We start from the raw sequence: 23,436 nt of genomic DNA, 5'->3' as shown, positions 1-23,436 counted from the left end.
TCTCTTCCAGCGTGGTCAATGTCTCTATACGGGTACAGCCACTCTTCATGGTGTGCATTGAAGTCGCCAAGAAACACAAACTGCGCGAATGGAAAGCGTCGATGGACCGAATCTGCAGCTTCACATAGATATAATTCAACAGCCTTGACGTCTCCTGGCCTCCGCTATGCGAACAGTAGACACTGGCGTAAACTATTTGATCAAGACCAGTATTCACAAGAACCCATAAAACAGAAAGGTTAGGAACCACCAAGTAACGAAGACGCTAACTGCAGATCACGTCCCTGATGTATACGCACACGCCTGCATGGGCACAAAATTGGGCCTCCAGCGTGTACCCCGGATAGTGCAGTAGTTCAGTCTCGAGATGGTGATGGACATCATTCAGATTTGAGTGCAATCCTCGGATATTAGAGAAATGCACTTTAAGGGAGAGGTTAGAGTGAATGAGGAAGGGGAAAGAAGTTGGGAAAAAGTACCACACCAGGAACCAAGCAGCCCACAAGAAACAAATACACCGATGGGAACTTGTATGGAGAGCGCGGGGACGCCCGAACCCCCCGGAAGTCGCCATCGGGTCCTCTCCATCCGGTCGCCAACGGATTATGCGTGGCCGGCGGGGCAACCTTTCACGTGAGGCTAGAACAATAGTTGGGCCCCCTACAAACCACGGGCTGCTAGCGGAGCACCGTTTCTTCGGATCCCGCTGACCTCCAGGACAAGTGACCGGATGCATCGATAACCTGCGAGCCCAAACGGCTGTCTAATATGGCACAAAAACCCAGACCAATCCCCCTTAATGGGCATATTTATATACATATAATAAAATTGGAGTGTCTGTCTTTTTACAAAATGTATGTATAGTCGATACATATAGCAAAATAACATGTCTTTTTTATCGTTTTGTCTGTTTATATTTTTATTCTAACAAATTTCTGAAAGGCATACATATGTATTCTTATAGTTATTATTTTCAGCGAATGCCAATCTTGGAAATTGAACCCGATTTCAATTGGCACGTATGTGGGAATAATAGGTATACGTGGCAGCAACACATTTTCACATCGGAATTTGCCATTCCAAATGCTGGCTTCGACGTTTTTCTTCAACTATTTAATTACTATTCGCGCCTCTGCACTGCACAGCACAGCTGTGTTATTAGTCTTTTTAATATAATTTATATAAGAAATCCTAGATCTAGAAACACTACTGTATACCGATATCTAACAAATTTTTTTTTTTAAAATGCACTTTCTTATTTTAGTGTAAATTGAACGCTGTTCCCCAACCATGAAAAAACTGCAAGGAATCTTTGTAAACAACACATAAACGAGCAAATAGTCTTCTCTTATCTCTGGAATGTGTTGTTAAGAAAATATATGTTCCTGGAATATGTATAAGCGTAACGATGCTTTAAATAGTTTTTTATTTTACGGGAAATTAAAACAACGCTTTTAGATTGTAGTTAATTTTTATAAACAAAATAACAATATTATTTATATTTTGGCCACTCCCACGAGTCTGTCCTTGCTTTATTTACATTCATTGTGCTCGCAATCAGCTCATAGCCGTCCTTACAATTTACATAATTTATTTTACAAATTACATTATTCAGTGCACTCCGTGTCCGAAATATCGAAGGCACAATTTCTATGTACTTTAATTCAGATCTTACGAATCAACAGCATCACAACACTGTTAATGTCATAATATATGTGTAAATAATGAATTACATAATACATTTTGAAAACAACATTTGTTCAGAAAGATATTAGTGTGTTACAATTTAATAAATTTAGTCCTTATTATACTATTAATAGTTATTGTTAGAAGTCATTTAAGCCCGCAAATATAAGATTTTTTTATATTTAAAAAAATAAATTTACCTTATTCTAATAATTGTCAAAAGGGACGGTATTATTTATAAAATATTTAAGTTACGATATAGTAAATACTCTCAAGATTAGGTAAAGAAGTTTAAAGATCATTCATTTAATAAATAAAACAAGAGTGCACTGAAGGAGCCGTCAACCCACTTAGGGCCATAGGAGTACCCTGCCGCCGCCCACACTGCGATAATACTAACAGCTTAACACTACACTCAGCGATCATTAATGTTTTTGGAATTTGTTGTTACCAGCTGCGAGGGGTTTGTTGGTGGTGCCATATTCTGAGTAATGTACATTTATAATGTTTAGGTATACATTGTCACCCCCATATCTTCGTATGAGAGTCTGAGATGGCATTCATATTTGGAAAAATATGTAAAGGTGATTGTATATTTTGAATATTAGACAGATTTTACAAAGATAAGTTATTGAATAAATTCAAATGTACAACATTAGCAACAGTTACAACACACAGGAGTATGATGCGATACGCCAATATACTATTTACTTTATATACATTATACACACAGCTGCAATAGAAGTATGACATGATTGATAACAATACAATTTGAAATATATTAAAATTTAAAATTATTACATAAAATTAAGATTCAATTGATGTAAACATACACCTGAACACAAAAGTGTTATTTGCATTCACACAGTAAAGAAATTTACATAACTGTGTAAAGCATAAAATATAATACACACATAATGATTTCATCTCAATAAGCGTAAAGATTTAGATTCTGAGATGGAACACAACAAATGCTACACACAGTCTACAAACACGTCCACAGGTGTTGGTCAATGACACTGTGCTGTCCATACAATATTGACACTGGTTTAATTATTTACACTCTATATATTATACCTCTATATCTTTTGTTTAAACAACATCCACTGCGCTCACAGCCAGCTTAGCTTCTTTAGTTCATTGATATGTTAACTCGCATAGCGCACCGTTTATTACTAGAGAATTCCATAGCGCACAATAAATCTTTGTCTACAAAACCAGCACCAATTAAGAGTACCTTCATCAAATTACAGTTCATGGATCATGATCACACGGTATGAAGTCTCCGGCTGCCTTTACCGTAGGAACTGCTCGTCGGCCGCGGCCGCGGTGCGGTACAGGCGCTCGTCCGTCGACACGAGCCGCACCGAGAACGTGTTCAACGTCAAGGCCGGCCCCTGAACTATCTGCACGTTGCCCGCGTTCGCCTGAAACGATTCCATCAAATATATAATAATATAAAAAAAGTAAAGTAACAGCCTGTAAATTTCCCACTGCTGAGATAAGGCCTCCTCTTCCATTAAGAAGAGGGTTTTTGGAATGCACATGTGGCAGAATTTCGATGAAATTAGACACATGCAGGTTTCCTCACGATGTTTTCCTTCACCGCCGAGCATGAGATGAATTATAAACACAATTAAGCACATATATATAGTGGTGCTTGCCTGGGTTTGAACCCGCAATCATCGGTTAAGATGCACGCGTTCTAACCACTGGGCCATCTCAGCTCTCAATAATATATAATAATAATAATAATAATAACCCCCCCAGGGGACCACCTTGCCGTGGTGGGGGGGCTTAAGTGGAGGCATGAATGGTCACTAAGAACTAGACCAAATATACCCTGATAATAAACGAAACAGGAGATACGTAAATTTTAATAGCCATTAACATCTTGGCCTTTCCCTTCACAACTAACGGTCCCAAACCCAAAACCCAAATGGAGATGAGTAAAAGAATATACAATTTACGGCCGCTTCCCGGGGTTCGCCGGGGCGCATCTGGAGCCGATGCTGGATGCTACAGCATGCGAACCATCGGTGATGAGGAGCTGAGCAGGCGGGCACTCATCAGTAAAAGTGATACAGCCGGTCGCTGTGAGTTGAGCAGGCGGACTTACAACGTAGAAGCTACAGCCGACCCCTTGGGCGACGAAACAAATACCCCTTCGACTCGCCCTCAGCATATGACCCAAGGAAAACATGAAAAGGACTCTGATATGCTTAACGAAATTATTTCAGTTTCACCTTCACCCTTCAGTTCATATGAATCACCCACTTCATCGCCACTTTCATTCCAGGTTTCATCAAGATCAAACACAATTTCACCTATGTCTATGGATGTTGTGCAGGAGGCACAAGCCATTGAACCTGCACCCGCCATAGACACAAACCGTGCGCGTAAAAGATGGTCAGAAGATATGAATAAATTCATCTGGCGCACGTACCTCATTGCCACAAAATTAAACACAAGTAAAATATACCTTGCTCACCTACACCAAGAATTCTCACTAAAATTTCCTCATATGCAGGCATCTAGACAGAGACTAGGTGACCAATGCCGAGCTATAGTCAGAAATAAATTACTTCCCCAAGAAATATTAGAACAAATAAAAGAAGAAGTAACAGAGTACCTACAACAAACCAATAACCAAAATAGAACTCACGCACAAACTCATTTAAGCATGCAAATACACAACAACCCCCAAGGTATAAGACAGAGAAGAAGATGGACTACCGAGTATAATGAAACTATTATAAGAAACTACTACAAAATTACAGAATTAGAAGAAAATAGATCAGCTTACCGTCAACCCCTTCATCAAGCGGTAATCACAGAACACCCAGAATTATCAGAAGTAAGTGAACAGCGAATATCAGATCAGCTCCGAGTTATTTTAAATAACAAAATGATTAGTGATCAAAAACTTAAAGAAATCCGTGAAGAAATATCAAACGATCTTCGTTTGCGTCGTAGCCATCTTGAAAATAGTTTACAACATTTGACTATACCAGAAAATATGGCACCCGCAGAAAATAACAACCACCCACATATATCACTACAAACACATGTTCCAATAACAGACATACCTACAGTAACTGATCAGGAACAAACCACTTATTATCTAGATGCGGAAAAAATCAAAAATCAATACAACACCACATTAGAAAAATTTCAAAACACCAACCCAATTAGCCGTCCCTACATACCAAAACAAAACAGCTCAAGAAAACTAGCCCAAATTGTAAATATCATTAACACCAAAATACTGCCTCAACATATTTCAGATGAACAAGATTTTATAACCACTCATACCCTTATTTACTGTGCTGCCTACACAGCGGCTACCTGCAATGGAACTAATATTAAGGACATCACCATCTAATCCTCCCAAGTCCAGAAAAGAGTACCCGCATGGCAGAAAAGGTTACAGAAAAAGATACAGGATCTCAGAAGAGACATCGGAAGACTCACGGAATATATTAACGGCAATAAGACAAATAGGCTTACCTTACTAGTAGAAGCGATAAAAAATAAATACAAAATACACTCTCAACATGAAGAACCTAACTCAAGCAACGAACAATTTCTTGACACCCTCAAACAAAAATTAAATGCCGCATCTAGTAGACTGAAAAGATATTTAAATTGCACTCTTAGAAAATCACAAAACACACAGTTCGCTAATAATGAGAAAAAGTTTTACAGAATCTTGTCATCCGCCACACAACGCAACACTAGTACAAATACGCAAGACATAGCACAACCACCAACCAATGCAATACATACATTCTGGTCTGGCATATGGAGTGAACCAGTATGTCACAATACGGACGCTGCATGGCTAGATACAGATTACGAAGTAACTAATTCTATAGAACCTATGAATTTTGAACATATACCTTTAGAAGTGTTTATGCGAGTACTCAATAAGGCGCACAATTGGAAATCACCTGGCAGCGACCATATACACAATTATTGGTATAAAAAGTTCACATCAGTCCATTTACTACTACACAAACATATCAACAAATTTATTCAAACACCAAATACAATGCCTCACTTTGTTACACAGGGCCTTACCTTTATGATACCAAAAGATAACGACCATCAAAATCCTGCTAAATATCGTCCTATTACTTGTCTGCAAACCATTTACAAAATACTTACAGGATGTATTACTGAACTTCTACACGAACACATTGCCGCTAACAATATTCTTACCGAAGAACAAAAAGGATGCCGAAAAGGTAGACAAGGGTGCAAAGAACAGCTAATAATAGACTCAGTTACGATGAAACATGCTACTTCTAAGAAAAAAAATATTAACACCATGTATATAGACTACAGGAAAGCTTTTGACTCCATACCACATAGCTGGCTTCTTTACGTATTACAACACTATAAAATTCACCCACAACTTATTTATTTCCTTAAAAACTCAATGCAGAACTGGAAAACCACCCTTAAAATCACGGGACATTCTAATACAGAAACACTTGACATCTTAATACGACGAGGAATCTTCCAAGGTGACGCCCTTAGCCCACTATGGTTTTGTCTTGCGTTAAACCCTCTCTCCCATATGCTCCACAAATCCAATCTCGGCTACATTATAAACACTCCACACAAAGACACCACGCTCACACACCTTATGTACATGGATGATATTAAGTTATACAGCGACACAATACAATCACTACATCGCCTTGCAGACATTACACAAACTTTCTCAAGCGACATACACATGAAATTTGGGATAGATAAATGTAAGACATTTTCTGTCAAAAATGGAAAAATCGTCTCAAACAGCTACATTTTAGAGTCAGGAAATATTATTGAACCTTTAGATGAAGAATCTACTTATAAATACTTAGGCTTTCAACAAGCTCGGAAAATTGACCAAAAAGAAACAAAAAATAGCCTTAAAACTAAATTTAAACATCGTCTTAATATCCTTTTCCGATCTCAACTCAACTCCCATAACTTATTTAAAGCAATCAATAGTTACGCAATCCCGGTACTTACATATTCTTTCGGTATAATTAACTGGTCCCAATGTGAGCTCCAAAACCTCCAACGTATCGTTAATACTACTCTAACTGCCCACCGAAAACATCACCCTAGATCTTGTGTTCAAAGAATGACTCTTCCCAGAGGTGAAGGCGGACGAGGCTTAATAGATATAGTCAATCTGCATAACAAACAAATTACATCCTTGAGACACTACTTCCATCAACGCTCAGAATATTCTCCACTACATGAAACAGTAACGCTTGCAGACAAACGCCTTACCCCACTAAACCTTAATGACCGACACCCGCAAAAAAACGAACGGATTATTGACATGAACGAAAAAACCGCTCTATGGAGACAGAAATCCCTTCATGGAAGACACCGCCACGATTTACAGCAACCATATGTTGACAAAGCAGCGTCAAACGCTTGGCTGAAGCGTGGTGAACTGTTTCCTGAAACGGAGGCTTTTATGTTAGCGATCCAGGATCAAGTTATTGACACCCGGAACTACCAGAAGCATATAATACGCGCCCCTAATCTTCAATCAGATACATGCCGACACTGTCATTCTAATCCTGAAACCATTCAACACATAACTTCTGCCTGCCGAGCCCTTGCGCAAACTGATTATAAACACCGACACGACCAAGTAAGCGCCATTATACACCAACATCTTGCACACAAACATAATTTTATAAATAAGAAGATACCATACTATAAATACAAACCCGACACCATACTAGAAAATAGCAGGTACAGGATATACTGGGATAGAACCATAATCACAGATAAAACAATACATTTCAATAGACCCGATATCACACTACACGACAAAACTAACAAAACTGTTTACCTTATTGACATAGCTATCCCTAACACTCACAACATACAATCGACAATTTCGGAAAAGCTCAGTAAATATCAAGATTTAGCAATAGAACTGAAGCGTCAGTGGCGTGCGGACACCATCCATATCGTTCCCATAGTCATCTCATCAACTGGGGTCGTACCCAAAAGCCTACAACGTAGCCTTGATATATTACACATTCCTCATCACACTAATGATTTACTCCAAAAGGCAGTAATCCTTAACACCTGCCGCCTCACTCGCAAGTTCCTTACGACTTCATCCATCTCAGCTGCTTATACTATTACTTAGCTCCTACTAACGTTTGGCTACGGCCCGCGTGTGTAGGATTCAGTTACCTCATAAGAGAGAAAAGTAAAATAACAATATAATAATAATAATAAATATGAGACAACATCACATACATTACTCTGATCCCAATGTTATTAAATTATTATTATTAAAATATATAAAGGACACAGAGCTGACTCTGTGGCACCTTCAACTATGGCTAAATAATAAAAGTAACGCAGGACGAGATAACACAGGAGAGCGGGTATAGCGCACCAGGAACAGCGTGGCGAGGAAAAGCTTGGACACGTCTCCCGCGTCATCGGCCGTCCGCGCGAGCAGCGCTGCGAAGGGGCTGCAGGGCGGCAGCGCCTGCGCCGCCTGCAGCAGCGCGGCGGCCGAGCGCTGCACGTCCACGCCGCGCGCCTCCGTCGCCGCCGCGCGCGCCACCACGCGCTCGCGCCACGACGACCACTCCGCCGAGCCGGGCAGCGCCTGCGGCACGAGATCGATGATCGAGGCGAACGAAACACGCTAGGTTTTTTTTTTAAGTAATCATGTTTCGAGTTGTTTTGTAATAGTAATTTTACATAGTTTATAATAATGTATGCTCTGTACCGCGAGCGCCGTGGCAGCGGGCGCGCCGCAGTCGTCGTTGCGCGACGTGTCGGAGTCGCCGAGCGAGCTCTGCTCGAAGAACCCGTCGTCGTCGCTGTCGTCCGGGCGCCGCGCGGCCGCCGCCTCCGCCGCCAGCGCAGCCTGCACCGCCTCCGACGTGCTCCACCCGACGAAGCCTGCGAGAGAAGATGCGGACCGCCATGTAATCTTTACTTCGAATTCGTTACAATCGACCGCATTCTCGATGAGAGAGATCGAAGCTCATCACAGTCCAATATTCAGCTCGCTCACCTCCGACGTCCACCGAGTCGGAGATATCGAACCCGCGGAAATCTGGAAATAAATATTAGCTGTTTTAGAAGCCGCAACGGGTAACGCTTAACGAATGAGCGGAGAGGCGCGGAGAGGCGTCGGGGGGCTCACCCGGGGCGGCGCGCTCGGCGGGCAGCGCGCGGCGCGCGAGCAGCACGGCGGCCTTGCGCGCGCGCACCACGCGCCCGACCCACTCCTCCGGGATGCTGAACTCCTCCACGCGTTGAAATCTGCGCCGCAGTCCTGCCATAGTGTTATTTTTTTTCATTTGTAACATGATTATTGATGCTACTAGAAATTAATGTGAAATAAAATAATATCCCGCTGTCTAGATATATGTTTGAGATGAAAGCAACTGAACAAACGAAAGTGGTTGGTGGTAGACCTTTGTGCCCTACGGGTAGGAGGCAATCACAAGTTTAATGTTCTGTCATCAAAGAGCAACACCCGGTATTGTTATTTTTTAAGGGCAAGTGAACCAATCTAACTGCAGGCACAAGAGACACATGTTGGTGATATAAGGATGGTCCATCTTAGTGTCCAGTAGGGTTCAGTTACTATTTATAATTCTGGCTTATTTGAGTTCTTGAATAAGTAACATATGTATATAGAAGAGCATGCCCATTTACAATTTTCAAAGATTAATAAAGTACTGCTAACAGAAACTTACTTTTGTTCATTAGTAGTTTAACGGTACCATTCATGTCTTCGACATTGCCGTCGTTTCTTCTCTTTCTCTCCCTCTTCTCTGGCGGAGGGGTAGTGGGCGCAGGGAGGAGCACCGGCGTGGAGCTGGGCGGTATCGGGGACGAGCTGCTGGGCGGCGGCGCCGGCGAGCTAGGGGGCGAGAAGCACGGAGGTGGCGAGGGCGGGGCCGCCGCCTCTATAGCCGCCTGCAGCTCCGTGAGAGGCAGGGCTCTCAGCGACGAGTCACTCACGCCTCCGCCCGCTAACTCTTCAACCAGGAGTCCATCCTGATGATAAATACTGACAGTCACGAAAAAGTGTCTCTTTATACTCATTAAACATATACATTTTTTAGTAGTTTGGAGAAATTTTTTAGAGTATAATTACTGTAAAAAGTTCACTTGATATTTTTTTAAGATTTTTAAAATTAAATAACATCTTTAGTTTCTCTATTTTTAAAATAAAATAAGTAGTTTTGCTATATTGCCAGAGCAGCACCAATCATGCAACCTAGGGTATGGGCCTCGCTCCAGATGGGAACATACACACACAGCATAGCTACGTTACAATAGACAGTGCGAACCTGCAGCCGCCAAGTGACGTGGAAGTCTCCGAGCAGGCCGATGGGCTCGCCGGCGTAGTCCCGCAGCGGCACGTCGCAGGCGGCCAGCACGCGCGGCTCCAGCTCCACGTACATGCGCGGCAGCGTGGGCGGCGGGCGCGGCGCCGCCGCCTCGCGCCGCGCCGCCGAGCTGGCCTCCAGCGGCACGCGCGCGAACTCGCCCGCCGCCGACGCGCGCCGCCGCCGCCGCGCGCTCGACGGCGTCTGCGGCTCGTCCGCGCCGGCGCCGGCGCTCGCTTCTCTGTGGTGTTCGTTTCAGAGTGATCACTCCGACGCTATGTTATTGCGATGCGATACGGGGGACCCGGCTCGGGTGGCCGCGCTTCATAGTATAGTTACCGGTGAATGACGACAGCGACTACAAAGTGTCTATGTAGTTTTGAACTCTTCAAATAAATTAAAATTATATGTGTATCTTAAAATTTAGCTTCAGAGCTTCATTTCTGATATGCAATAATTAGTGGCATAGTTTTCATTTAGTCAACGAAATAATAAAAATATATCAGTTATCTTAGTAAATTCCCCTCATTCTGGCCCCTTTGGAGCTTCGTTAGTTGCTCCAAATATGTATACTTGTATACACTCACTTTATACTATAATAATACTTATTTATACAAGCGCATGTCGTTACAGAATCCCAAGAAAGCCAGCTAGAATTTTATAGCAATATGTGTAGGTCATATTTGATGCAATATTAATCTGAATAGAACTCAAAATAATAAAAATTGTAAAAAATACTAAATAACTATTGCATAGTGCAAGAAAACAACACAATTTTTTGCATCTTTCTATAATTCTTTATTTGAATTGAAGTCACCTGAGTAGTGCTACAGATAAAATGAATTTGACCTTGCAGTTCTAGTGTGGAGGTAAAATATATATTTATTTTGGACTAATTAAACTGATAATATTAGCCTGTGTGCGGGGTGTTGAAGGTCACAAGCAAACACATCTTTGTTATGATATTTTTTCTTTTGGAAATTAAAATTATTCTAACTTCAAAAAGTGAAAAGCAATTTGGCAATCAAATATCTGATTTTCATTGAAAATAGTTACAATGATGATAAAAAAGCATAAACTAAACTTACTGAGTACTATTATGTAATGATTCGCTGACACTTAGTACATGTTGGTAAAGGAAGTCAACCTTCCTACTGTAGATGCAAGCAGACTGCTGCAGCAACAATGCTAGCTCCGCAAAGTTGGGAATGGTGGCATTCTCCACCTCTCTCTCTTCTGCATCCAAAGCGTGGAGGCCCGCCTCCGTCAGGTACTCCTCCAACAACTACAACAAGATACCAGATAAAATGCTTAGAATGTTGTAAAGGACAAAAAATATATTTTGCCCTTTCGAACTATTTAGATACCTTTTTCTAATAAGATAAATATTATTAATAAGATAAATAAGGTTACATTTTGACAATGGATAGAATAAGTATATGATTTTGGTACTTTATATAACAAGAAATAAAGGTTTTTTTATAAATTCTTATAATGGTAGCAATGCTTTTCGTCTCTGACATTTTGTTCACAATGAAGCATGTTTGCTTTTGTTTAGTCACATATAATAAACATGCCTTCTTATAGAAATGTGTAAATAAGATAACTCAACGAAATTATAGCGTTTTAAATTGTAGGCAAAACAACATGTTTTGTATTATTGTAGGTATTGAAAGGTATTCTGTCAAACAGGCAAAAGTGGCGGGACGGCCTTTAGCCGGGAGCGGGACTCACCGCGCTGAGGTCCGTGTCGAAACTTCGGCGGACGTCGCTGATGGGTTTCATCAGCTCCGCCACAATTTCTTCCAGTCTTTGTGAATTCATGCTCCACCGATTTCTTCGTTGAGATATATTCCTGAAAACAATGTGTTTCCATTGATAACATAACTGAGAGGCGTCGCGAGCACAACATAAGCGCCGACTTATAGCTGTGGCGCGAAACTTTCTGTCATTGGCGCTATTTTGATTTGCGAAAATATATTGCGAAATTAAACATTTCTAGGACATTTTTGTTAATATGTTTGTGTGATATTATGTACCTTCGTCTTTCCCTGCAGTCGGCGTCCATCTTACAAACATAAAGTTGTGTGATTAGGAAAAACGTAATAAAAACGGTGGCCATTTATTTATGTTTTCGGGGAAACAATCCATATTCCTATATTCGCTGTCAAGAGTTTGTTCGCGTTCGCGACTCGTTCTCCTTAATTATCTGTATCCACATAAATTTGCTTCGCATGTCTTGTCTATGAACAACTACTGCAAAAACACTTTTTAAGCATTAATAAACTTTATTTTAATATTAAAATTGAGTTCTTCTTCTTATAAATAATGTAATATCTTAAAATTTTGCAATGTAATAAATACAATTAAAATATAAATGTTACTATTTAAAAGTTCATAGATAAAGTATATTTTATGAGAATTTCATTAATCTGTGACATTTGAATGGGAATGGGAGGAGTATTGTGTTTACAAAATATAAATTATAAATAAAAAGCTATTGATCACTAAAAACAGTGTAAATTAAATGAAGAAAACATATATCTCAAGAAATATTAGCGAACCCGTTTAAAATATTCATGTGATCTGTATCTTACGTTTGCATTAAATTAGAACTTAGGTAAACATGGGTATGTCTCGTTGCTACTCGTTGATGAAGTGTTTGTTGATAATATTCAACATTTTATTTCTTGTAAGTATTCATTTTAAAATTTCAACTATCTTTTTTATGTTTCTATAAAAATATCATATCAAAAGTCAATGACAGTCATATAAGAAATGTGTTGTGTTACGTTTTTTGGAGTTTCTATTTTAAGCGTTTCAATTTGCAGATTGATACTTTTTTATGACGATAGAGGTATATAAAAACGATTTCCTATAATTGAACATATGTACCATTTACTATTGTTATTACTTACTTCCTGCTTGGACAATATTTATATAGAAAGGTGGTATATTTAGTCAGTTGTATCTATTATACTACTGACATGTTTATTCTTATGTTGCTCAATATTTATTCAGTAAAATATGAATTCTAATTTTCTAAATTTCTCTTCTTTAATTGTATTGCTGGGTGGACAGAACTAAGTTCTTGTGCAATTAAAAAGTGTATTATACCATTCATCAATCTTAATTATTACTATATTACAATGAACCAACAACTGTTTTGTTTTGAATTATTAGTTGACCTCATCCATTTGCAGAACTATTTATGTTGGAGAACTAACACTTAACTTTAAAGTATACAATGAAGTCCAAACAATTTTCTAGTAGCAAGCTTTAGTTAGTTGTATAAAACAGATGCTGCAAGCAGACTCTATATGTAAACAAACCCCACCTTAATACAGCTTACTAGAACATTGAACTGTGTTTATCATATACATGAATATCCTCAACATACTTGGAAAAATTTGGTTGATTGACTGATTTTAATAAAATGGTGTAAAAATATAATTTGTTAACACTTCTAAAATCATACAAACTTTGTAGTATAAGTATATCTGAGTAGTAATGCATGCAGAGACTGGGTATTTCGGACGCAGTGATTGGTTACATGTAGACTGGATCAGAGAGTAAGTCCGATGTAAGACGGTCAGTAAACTACAAAATGGTATGTGGACATTACAAAAAAACTGACAGAGACTGCCCAAATTCATCTATACAAAGGCAGTTGCATTGTACTGACTTGTGAGCGTGAAGTCAGCTCTAGAATAGCCTACTATACTGCCTTGTTACTGACCTGCAATAAACCAGGCAACCAGGCTCAGCATTCGTTTATCAGATGTTCTGCTTTAATGTTATTACACTCAGTTGTGTTCTTCAGTTTGAAGGGTCAGTGAGCCAGTTTATATAAAGGCACAACAGGCATAACATTTCAGAGGTTGATGCCTGATGGCAAATTGGCAATGTAAGGAATGTTTAAAAACTCTTATCGTAGTGTAAATCATGTATTGTGTGTGAAATGTGGGTTTAAGATGAAATTGTGTTGAAGTACCTTAAAAATAAATAAGTATTCGATGAAGTGTGTGTGTACCTAAATTGAAAATAATTGGCAAAGGCTTTATGAAAATTGTTAAATAAGTCAAATTTTCGTGTCAGATCGTGGGCGTGGGCGTGTGCGCCTTCGCCGGCTGGGCGCTGTGGGACGGGCGCGCCTCCGAGACCAGCGCCGGCCGCGCCGGCCTGTGCGCGCTCGCCGTGTGGGCCACCGTCCTGACGCTGGGCGCCGTGGCCGCTCTGGCGGGTAGGGCCTGAATTGTATATTTATTCTTAAACTAATCAACGAGGTCACTCGGGCTCTCATCACGGTTTCCGTGTCGCAGGCGCCGTCCGCGGCTCGGCGTCCCTGCTCGCGGGCGCGTTCGCGCTGCTGGCGCTGAGTGCCGTGGCGGAGGGGGCGGCGGCGTGGTGGGGCGCCGCGCACGCACCGCAACTCAAGCAGGTCGGAACTCCAACCTGCGGGTCATACCATCGCATCGAGATGCAATGATAAATTTAGTTTTGTACCTAACCGTCGACTCGTGTAAAGCGTCTCGGAACACGCAGGCGCTGCGCGACCGACTGCGCTACACGCTGCTGCACGACTACGGCGTGCTGCCGGCGCGCACGCAGATGCTCGACGCGATCCAGCACGGGGTGAGTGCCCGCCCCGCGCCGCCCGGCGACCCCGCGCGGCGCTGACCCCGGCTCTCCCCACAGCTGCAGTGCTGCGGCGCCGAGAGCGCGCTGGACTGGCAGCAGGCGGGCTGGGCGCAGGCGCAGGGCGCGCTGGACCTGAGCGTGCGCGCGCCGGCCGCCACGTACACCGTGCCCGCGTCGTGCTGCGCGCGCGCCGGCGCGGCGTGCGAGGCGGCGCGCGTGGTGCCGGCCACGGCGCGCGGCGCGGCGGGCCTGCACCGCGCGGCGTGCGCGGCGCGCGTGCTGGCGGCGCTGGAGCGCGCGGCGCGCGGCCCGCTGCTAGCGGGCGCGGCGCTGCTGGGCGCGCACGGCGCGGCGCTGCTGCTGGCGCTGGCGCTGTGCCTGCGCGCGCGCCCGCCGCCGCGCTACAAGGCCTAGGCGCCCGCGACGCGCGTGCGACTGCTCGTGTCGATTCAATCCGGCTCGAAGGACCAAAAGGAATCTGATCATTTTTGTCGCTGTCTGACAACTTTATGCTAGAGTCTACAAGTTTTCTAAGTCGATACTAGTATTCGAGAGCATCACTACCTGTCTGTAAATGATTCCGAAGTATATAATTTACCGCGTGACATCGTGTGAGAGGAAGTAGAATGTACAAATATAGATTATAGACGTCAGTATTTTGTCGCGTTATGTACCTAGTCATATGACGGGCGGTCGCAGTCCCACCACAGAACACTCGACCGGCCCGACCGTCACTCGAGCTATTCGATAAGATTGTTGTATCGTTTATTGCATTTACTTTACTCGTTCCTATTTTTATATTAATTCACAAACAAGACTGAGGAGTATTGATAAAAGACACATCTCACTTTGATTCTCACCGACGCGACGGCCGCCCGGCCTCGTGTCCGCCATACTGCAGTCGGGTTTCAGTCGGTTTAGGCTTGTATTTATTTGTCACTGAAGTGCAACTGTTCTGAATTATAAATTAATGTATTGTGTGCGTATTGTAAGCTCTTGTATGCGTGATCCTACCTCTGCGAAGTGTAAACAGGGTCGACATGAATGTACAGGAGGAGGAGTACATATGAATTTTATAAAAAAACTGAGTATCGCAGGCGATGCGACTGGTACTCATTGAAGCAGGTCGGCACGCCGGCAGCCCCGTGGGTAACATTTGGAAGGAATGTCATCGACCATATATTTACGGGGAGGGTTTTCATTCGTATCTGCTTACACTTCGTATGTCGGGTGGGGTCGACGTGTTTGTTTATTGAATGTTTCGTTTGGTGTTAGTGATTAGCTTTAGGAGGGAGTCGCCACCGGCCCCCCGAGAGCGCCAGGAGTGCGGCGCTCTCGGCGGGCCGGTTGCTCGTAGCGTGTCCACGTGTAGCTGTAGTGCTGTCGCTGCGACGCAGCGCGTGCTGTAACTGCGCCGCTGAGTTAGCCCTCCCGGCAGACTGAGCTTTTTATTCTCGTATACCTGCTGGCGTTTATTAACGCTCTTGTTACTTATTTAAAACGCAATCTTGTAATAAATACGGCAGTCGCATTGCTCAGTGGTAAGTCTCGGGTGATAAGACAGCACACGGCTGGCGCGCGCGGGTTAATATGACGAAGCAACCCGCTGCCTCCGGCTCAGCGGCAGTTACAGGCGAGGGCCCGCAGGCGCGGCGCGAGGGCCCTCGGGGCCGGGGCGGGCCGGACCTCGAGGCGCGAGCAAAAGACTGCACCATGTAATACTCACTGCCAATATGTACCACCCGCAGTAGACTTTAAGTTATGACTGATTTATTTGTAATTATACTTTCTACCGGCCGCCGACGACGGACGACGACATGATATGACACGACACGACGCGACGCGACACGACACGACACGACACGACACTCGCCAACGCCAATTGGAGTGAGTGCGAGCGTGCCAGTAGTCGGTTCGGTCGTCGGCGGCCGCCCCTGAGTACAAATTTTTACTTCTTGTTTTAACGCATAATATAGTAACTTATTTGTAAAGTTGTTTTTAAGATTTATATCAATATACTTGAGGCTGGGAAGCGCCGGCCGATACGAGCCTCCTGCCTCGTGTTTCTATCAAAGATATATACATGTATTTTATAGATTACCTTTAAATAGTCGTATAGCGTGCGCACCGATCGAAACGGTCGATAGTACTGCGCAGGAGAGGGCGGCGGATTGTGTCTACATATCGCACGCAGCATCACCCGACCTGGTGTAACACAGAGGTCTACCAAGGGAATCGATCGGTGCGAGGTTTTCTATTCGGATGTTATTTAATTTAATTTTAAGTTTTTTTTTGTATAACAATATTGCACTGCGATGTTTGCGACACGTAGCGCCTCACGAGTATAGAATTAAATGTAATGGCTTCACTGCTGTAGTGTCTGAGTCCTCGAAGACAACTGCACCGGAGCGCCCGTTTGGTTCCGTACGGGCCGCGGCGCCGTATGCGTGCGGTGTAACGTGGCCACTCGTCACAGAGTATTTTGAACACTAATAAATGTATTGACTAACTGAAAAGCCTATTATTTTGTCGCTCCATTATATGCAGCTTAGCAATTAGGTCCCGTATGAAACAGTTTTTGAGAAGACTTCTGGATACCGGCTGACGTTAGATTTTTAACATTCGCTTTAGCCGTAGTGGGAATAAAAAATGCATCATCATAGGGGGGCGGTTAATAATGCTTTATTATTTGTTATTAATAAATTGAACAAAAACTCGAGGAAATGTGTTAACAGAGCGCCGCGCGGTCGCAACTTCCTCGTGGAATTTGCATCATAATGCGCGAATCGTGTTGCGTCAAAGTCGCAGCGACACTGGCGCGCCGACGCATCAAATACACATTTGCCGCGCGCTGACGCAACACAACATCACAAAAAGCTTACGCGGACGAAATGCGATTCGAATCTATCTCGTTGTGTATCGTCTTTATCTCTCGGGTTGCCTAAGCGCAAGGCTCTGCGACAACTAATAAAGCTACTATCACACAAAGAGATACCTATTTGGTATTAGATCACTAGCGAGCGAAGCGGTCTGCCCGACCGTGTTGAGCTGATTGGCTGAAAATAGATAAATACCCTGTGTAATTTCAGTAGTTCGGGATGGCCAAAATAATATTATCGTTTTACAATGATGCGCCAATCTTTCTATCTTTGTTAGAATGCCCCGCTATCGTCCATTGTTTTATAATGAGAGCTCAATCATATTTAAAATAAGAAATTGTGTTACATGCTAGTATTAAATGCTATGCCATATAAAATAATATTAATTACAGTTTTACATATTATTGATTAATTACAATAATAATTGTATATAATAAAGTAAATTAAATAGCCCCTGCTATTTTAATAATATGCAAATATGCAATAATAATGTGATATAAATTATGATATCGAATCAAATGTCATAACACCGTATTGAAGGCTAAGGTTACTCTCGTAACACTTGTTATACATTCGAAATAGTTAATTGTTATATTCTAAGTTCAAAAGCATAAAAAATTTACTTATTGAAGTCGTAAAATAATTTCATATATTATTTACACTAACCAGGAATGGTACCAAAATTTACCTTTACATAGGCAATATACAGTTTTGTATCTGTGCTGCAAAAACGTGTTCGAGCTGCGCAGTAGCATACAACAACATCAGCCTGTAAATTCCCACTGCTGGACTAAAGGCCTCTCCTCCCTTTGAGGAGAAGGTTTATAACATATTCCACCACGCTGTTCCAATGTGGGTTGGTGGAATAAACATGTGGCCGAATTTCTATGAAATTTGTCACATGCAGGTTTCCTCGCGATGTTTTCCTTCACCGCTGAGCACGAGATGAATTATAAAGACAAATTGAGCACATGAATCAGCGGTGCTTGCCTGGGTTTTAACCCGCAATCATCGGTTAATATGCACGCGTTCTTACCACTGGGCCATCTCGACTCTGTACTCTGTGCGCAGTAGCATATCAAGCGAAAATTAAAAAATCAAGTACTGGCCATGTGTATTTGCAGCCTGCAAATTTCCCACTACTGGGCTAAGGCTCTCTTTTATCTCCTCACGATAAATTATAAACACAAATTAAGCACACAAAATTCAGTGGTGCTGGCCGGGGTTTGAACCCCCAATCAATGGTTATATTGCACGCGTTCTAACCACAGGACCATCTCGGCTTTGTCTGGGTGCAGTTTTTGGTGTAATTTTTATTAACTTTTATTAAATGAGATGATCGGCTGCCTCGCTGATCTATTCTTGATAAGGCCGCAGTTCCGTCGGAAAGTTATTGATATTTTCTGTCGAAGAATTCTTAATTGAAAGAAAGAGCCCGAGTTGGAAGAAAGGGTTTCTTCACGAATTGTCGACACCTGAAGAAACTCTTTCTCTTTCGAACGTCTGTCGCATATTCCTTCCAATTCCAATGCCTTCCTGCTGGAATGGAGAGTGGCGTGTATCTTTGCGCGCTTGTACGCTATAAGACGTATTATCGGGCACAGGTGCGCATTTCACTAGTCACTTCTAAGACATACTGTCCGGTGCTCGCTGCGGTCGAAATCGATCAGTGGGACATGATTAATGGCATGATTTCGAAAACTTCAATTTCTTATACCAGAATACTGCGACATTTGCTGAAAGAGTTGCAGTAGGCTCGAATAGGTGCTAATGATCGTTTTCAAAATTTGTCAATCGATAAATGTAGTTAACGCTTCTATGTTGAATAAAGAGATTTGAATAACGAAATAGTCATAGAGATAAATAGTTACTAGTCCACTAATATTATGGTCCTTTAATCCATGATATTAAGTATATAATTACGTTTAATGTACACAGACTATCTTAGCCGTTCTAATTAGCGAGCCTGACAAACGGTTATCTTTCTCGTTATCTCTCCACTTACAACATGAGTTGTATCTTTGTCTCAAAGCCATTACTCGCATTACTGCTTGTTTCAAACTGTTACTGTCCCCAGAAGCAATTTATTATTTATGGCATATATTCAATGTATAAAAGCTTTCAAGAATTTATCGCGAACGTTTTCGTTATTGATGTTACCTACATGTTAGCGGTGAATGCGCGCTTCTATGTGTATTACATCATGAAGTGTAAATTTACATTTCAAACCGTCCGGACATGTGACATAAGCATGTAATAAGAATAACTTTAATTATTTTCGCTAGCAATACTTCTCGGTTAGGCCGAGAAGATGTCGCATCGGTTATGTAAAAGGAAGCGGGCGTTCGCTCGGCTTGTAATTGCGTCTCTAGAGCGTCGCTAGAGCGAGCAATTGGAAGTTATTGAAGGCGATGCCGCGTCTGCCCTCTGACCGATTAACGAATGCCGCCAAATGCCTTATTAGTTACAATCAATAGAGCGCGAGTTTGGCAATCGACGAGATGCCGTCGACTGTGTACATGTCGGTAATTGGTGTCACATTCAGACGAAAATTGTTACGGAATTGTTTGTAGGGACTCCGAACGCTTACGTAATACACGCGATCTGTTGATATTTTTGTTTGTAATTTGATCCATTTCTTTATCTTTCAAGCATAATAACCACGAGAAGGAGTGGTTCGTGAGAGTTTTAGTTTTGTGATAGGTACTCTTTATTTTTAAAAGATAGGAATGTTTCTCCGAATGAAATTAACTTAAAGTTATTTGTTTTTATTTCATTTAGATTAACCATATAGACTGAGATACGAGTAAAACTTTCTTTTATTTTTCGAATAATACCATTCTACTATTACAACAACAACAACATCAGCCTGTAAATTCCCACTGCTGGACTAAAGGCCTCTCCTCCCTTTGAGGAGAAGGTTTATAACATATTCCACCACGCTGTTCCAATGTGGGTTGGTGGAATAAACATGTGGCAGAATTTCTATGAAATTTGTCACATGCAGGTTTCCTCACAATGTTTTCCTTCTCCGCTGAGCACGAGATGAATTATAAAGACAAATTAAGCACATGAATCAGCGGTGCTTGCATGGGTTTGAACCCGCAATCATCGGTTAAGATGCACGCGTTCTAACCACTGTGCCATCTCGACTCATTCTACTATTAATTGGGTCAATTTAATTACAATGTCAGTGTAAATCTACTAATCAAAGTTTACGGTTAACTTTTCAGTATAATTTGGACCGTACCATATTACTGTATGGATTTTTAAGCCTTAGATTTTTCAAGAAGCTTTGATCAAAATTACAATTAGGCGTTCCTCGAATTTGTTTCTTTCTCTTTGACTAATTAATATTGGTCTAATCTTAGGCGACCTATCCTGTCTATCTTGAAGGGTTTATTGGTTAAGTTTAATTGGCTTAAGTAAGTAGGTGTCCACGTACGTACTAACGGTCTAAGGAATGGGTGAGGCATCGAAGAGCGTTGAAGAACAAATCTAAGCTGCCATTCTGCTTTGTTTCGATCTTCTACACGTGGTTCATGAGGTATAACTTTTCTTACCTTTTTTTTTTTTTAAATAATAAATACATATGAGACAACACCACATACATTACTCTGATCCCAATGAAAGTAGCTGAAGCACTTGTGTTATGGAAATCAGAAGTAACGACGGTACCACGAACATCCAGATCCAAGACAACATAGCAAACTAATGGTAATTTACATCGACTCGGCCGGGAATCGAACCCGGGACCTCTGAGTGGCGTACCCATGAAAACCGGTGTACACACCACTCGACCATGGAGGTCGTCAAACAAGTTATTTTAATTTTGGGAGACTACTACTGAGTTTAAGTTCGGTTGGTTAGACTAAAAATAGAACAGACAAAAGCCGAAATTAACATCTATTTCTGAGTTTGCCGAAAAGCGATGGTCAAGCCGAGGATAGGACAGCCAAGCATAGATGTGACATATCGACCTACGCGGAACAGACGTGTAAAGACGACTGCTGCGGCCGTCTTGCAGTTACTTGTATTTTATTGTAGTAGTTTAATATTTGTATAATTAATGCAAGTAGGTACAGAATATTATAAAATTTTGATTCTCCTAATATCGTAATTAGTAATAACTATTTATTTTATTAAATAGTTAAGGCTTTATAGTTTAGGTCTAGGATTACGTACTGATATACAATGCTTTGTCACTACGTTGATTGGATTGCGACTCGGGAACATACCTTAAGACGCAATCGAAGCTGGAGAGAGACCAAATACGTATGATAGCAATACACTAAATACCATAATCAATCAATGAATTTGTATGTATGTAGTTAAAACAAAAGTGTAGAGAAATAACATACATGTTTCGATTCGATCGCGTCAATCGTGAATGTCTTGTCTTGTCGAACTTATGATGTCGACGAGCACTTGGAGTGTTCAGTTGACGTTCTTCATTCTGATAGCATTTATTTGGTGAGTGTAGAAGTCGGATTTCGGCCGATATATTTCAAGCTTTTATTCTATGAACAGAAGCAATTCTTTATCATAATACAAATTTTGTTTTAATATTATCTACACTTCTTACTGTTGGGAATGTATCACTTAGAGGTAGTAAAATTATTTCCGTTCATATTACGTTACGGTGGGGTCTTTGCAGGAATAATGAGAATATAGCGAATGTCACCTATCAATTGTCAAAGTCAATAAGATAACAAACTACATCAGACCTGTGGTGAAAAGCTGAATGGAACTCAACATGGTCTCGGCGTCGATAAGGACTATCAATTAAAACATTCAATTTGCGGTGGTTATAGTGTAACTTGATTGAACTGGCAGAAATCCTTGCGTAACGAAAAAGCGTCAGCCCCTCCGGACCACTTTGAATCTCTACTCTCCTTCTTTCTGTCTCTTTCTCTCATTTATATAATAACAATACTGATTATTATAACCTATTTTTACAAGGATTGTAATAAAAATATTACCTACTCTTCAAGGGATATTTTTAACACTATATTTGGTAAAAGTTACCTCGTTACAACAATTCACTTTCTTTGTTTCATCCGCGATAACCCACACATTTAGATTTAGATTACAATTAACTAGCTGTTTAAAGATTGTTTAAAATATAATAACTAATATTTCTCACATATTGTATATTATGTCAGAGAAATAAAACAAATTAAATAGTTGCAAAAATTGCAACTATTCGCTGTTCCAGTAGATACCTATTCAGCCTGTGACTTTAAAGTATTCAAGTTTTAACGTTAAAGTATTCATAAGTTTAGTCAAACATTCTAAGAGGAAAGATTTAATGAGTCTCTACAGCCCGCATTAATAACGACTAACGAGGCGCTACGAGGCTTTTATAAACATGTCCGCTGGTCGGCTCAAAGTGATACGAGTGAATGCTAAGCGTCAAATTACATGAAATCTAAAAACGAGCGTTAGCAAACCGATTCGAGGAGCAATTTATTAGTAGCCTTGTATAATTTGAGTTTGATTGGAGACACGTGTCGGGATTTACATATTGACTTAGGGCCAAAATCCCTAAAACAAACTAAGAAAAGTTATTCGAGTTAGCAAATAATTAATATCTATAAAGCACAGTCGCTTTCCGGTGTCTGTCTGTCCCTGCGTATATATGTTGATGAGAGTTTTTTAATAGATAGATTGATTCAAGAGGAATGTTTATATTCATAACACATGCATAATATAACAGAGGAACATTGACAATTGTTGAGGTTTACAATGACACTGTAGTACATTATTTTGATCCATCTGATAGGTTTCAGCCAGCGTTTGCAATGTAAGCACAAAAATATGTTTATTTAGGA

The 23,436-nt window shown here is 41.3% G+C and overlaps 2 protein-coding genes across 2 annotated transcripts; one reads left to right on the top strand and one right to left on the bottom strand.

Moving 5' to 3' along the window:
* Window positions 1-1,441: 1,441 nt before the first annotated feature.
* On the bottom strand, window positions 1,442-12,333 carry LOC124543526 (condensin-2 complex subunit H2-like). The gene is made up of 10 exons (XM_047121751.1): window positions 12,122-12,333; window positions 11,817-11,937; window positions 11,171-11,367; window positions 10,044-10,323; window positions 9,444-9,747; window positions 8,885-9,016; window positions 8,753-8,794; window positions 8,462-8,637; window positions 8,120-8,338; window positions 1,442-3,113 (listed from the first exon to the last, which is right to left on the bottom strand). Exons 1-10 carry the CDS (start codon window positions 12,202-12,204, stop codon window positions 2,982-2,984), a joined length of 1,686 nt encoding a protein of 561 aa, XP_046977707.1. The 5' UTR covers window positions 12,205-12,333; the 3' UTR covers window positions 1,442-2,981.
* A 194-nt stretch (window positions 12,334-12,527) lies between these two features.
* Window positions 12,528-16,276, top strand: LOC124543527 (tetraspanin-11-like). Its single transcript, XM_047121752.1, has 5 exons — window positions 12,528-12,774; window positions 14,181-14,325; window positions 14,405-14,523; window positions 14,628-14,717; window positions 14,781-16,276. Exons 1-5 carry the CDS (start codon window positions 12,709-12,711, stop codon window positions 15,135-15,137), a joined length of 777 nt encoding a protein of 258 aa, XP_046977708.1. The 5' UTR covers window positions 12,528-12,708; the 3' UTR covers window positions 15,138-16,276.
* Window positions 16,277-23,436: the final 7,160 nt, after the last annotated feature.

This window comes from Vanessa cardui, chromosome 3 (assembly GCF_905220365.1).
Source record: "Vanessa cardui chromosome 3, ilVanCard2.1, whole genome shotgun sequence".
In the NCBI taxonomy this organism is placed as follows: Eukaryota; Metazoa; Arthropoda; class Insecta; order Lepidoptera; family Nymphalidae; genus Vanessa; species Vanessa cardui.
This window is presented reverse-complemented; position numbering and strand designations above follow the sequence as displayed.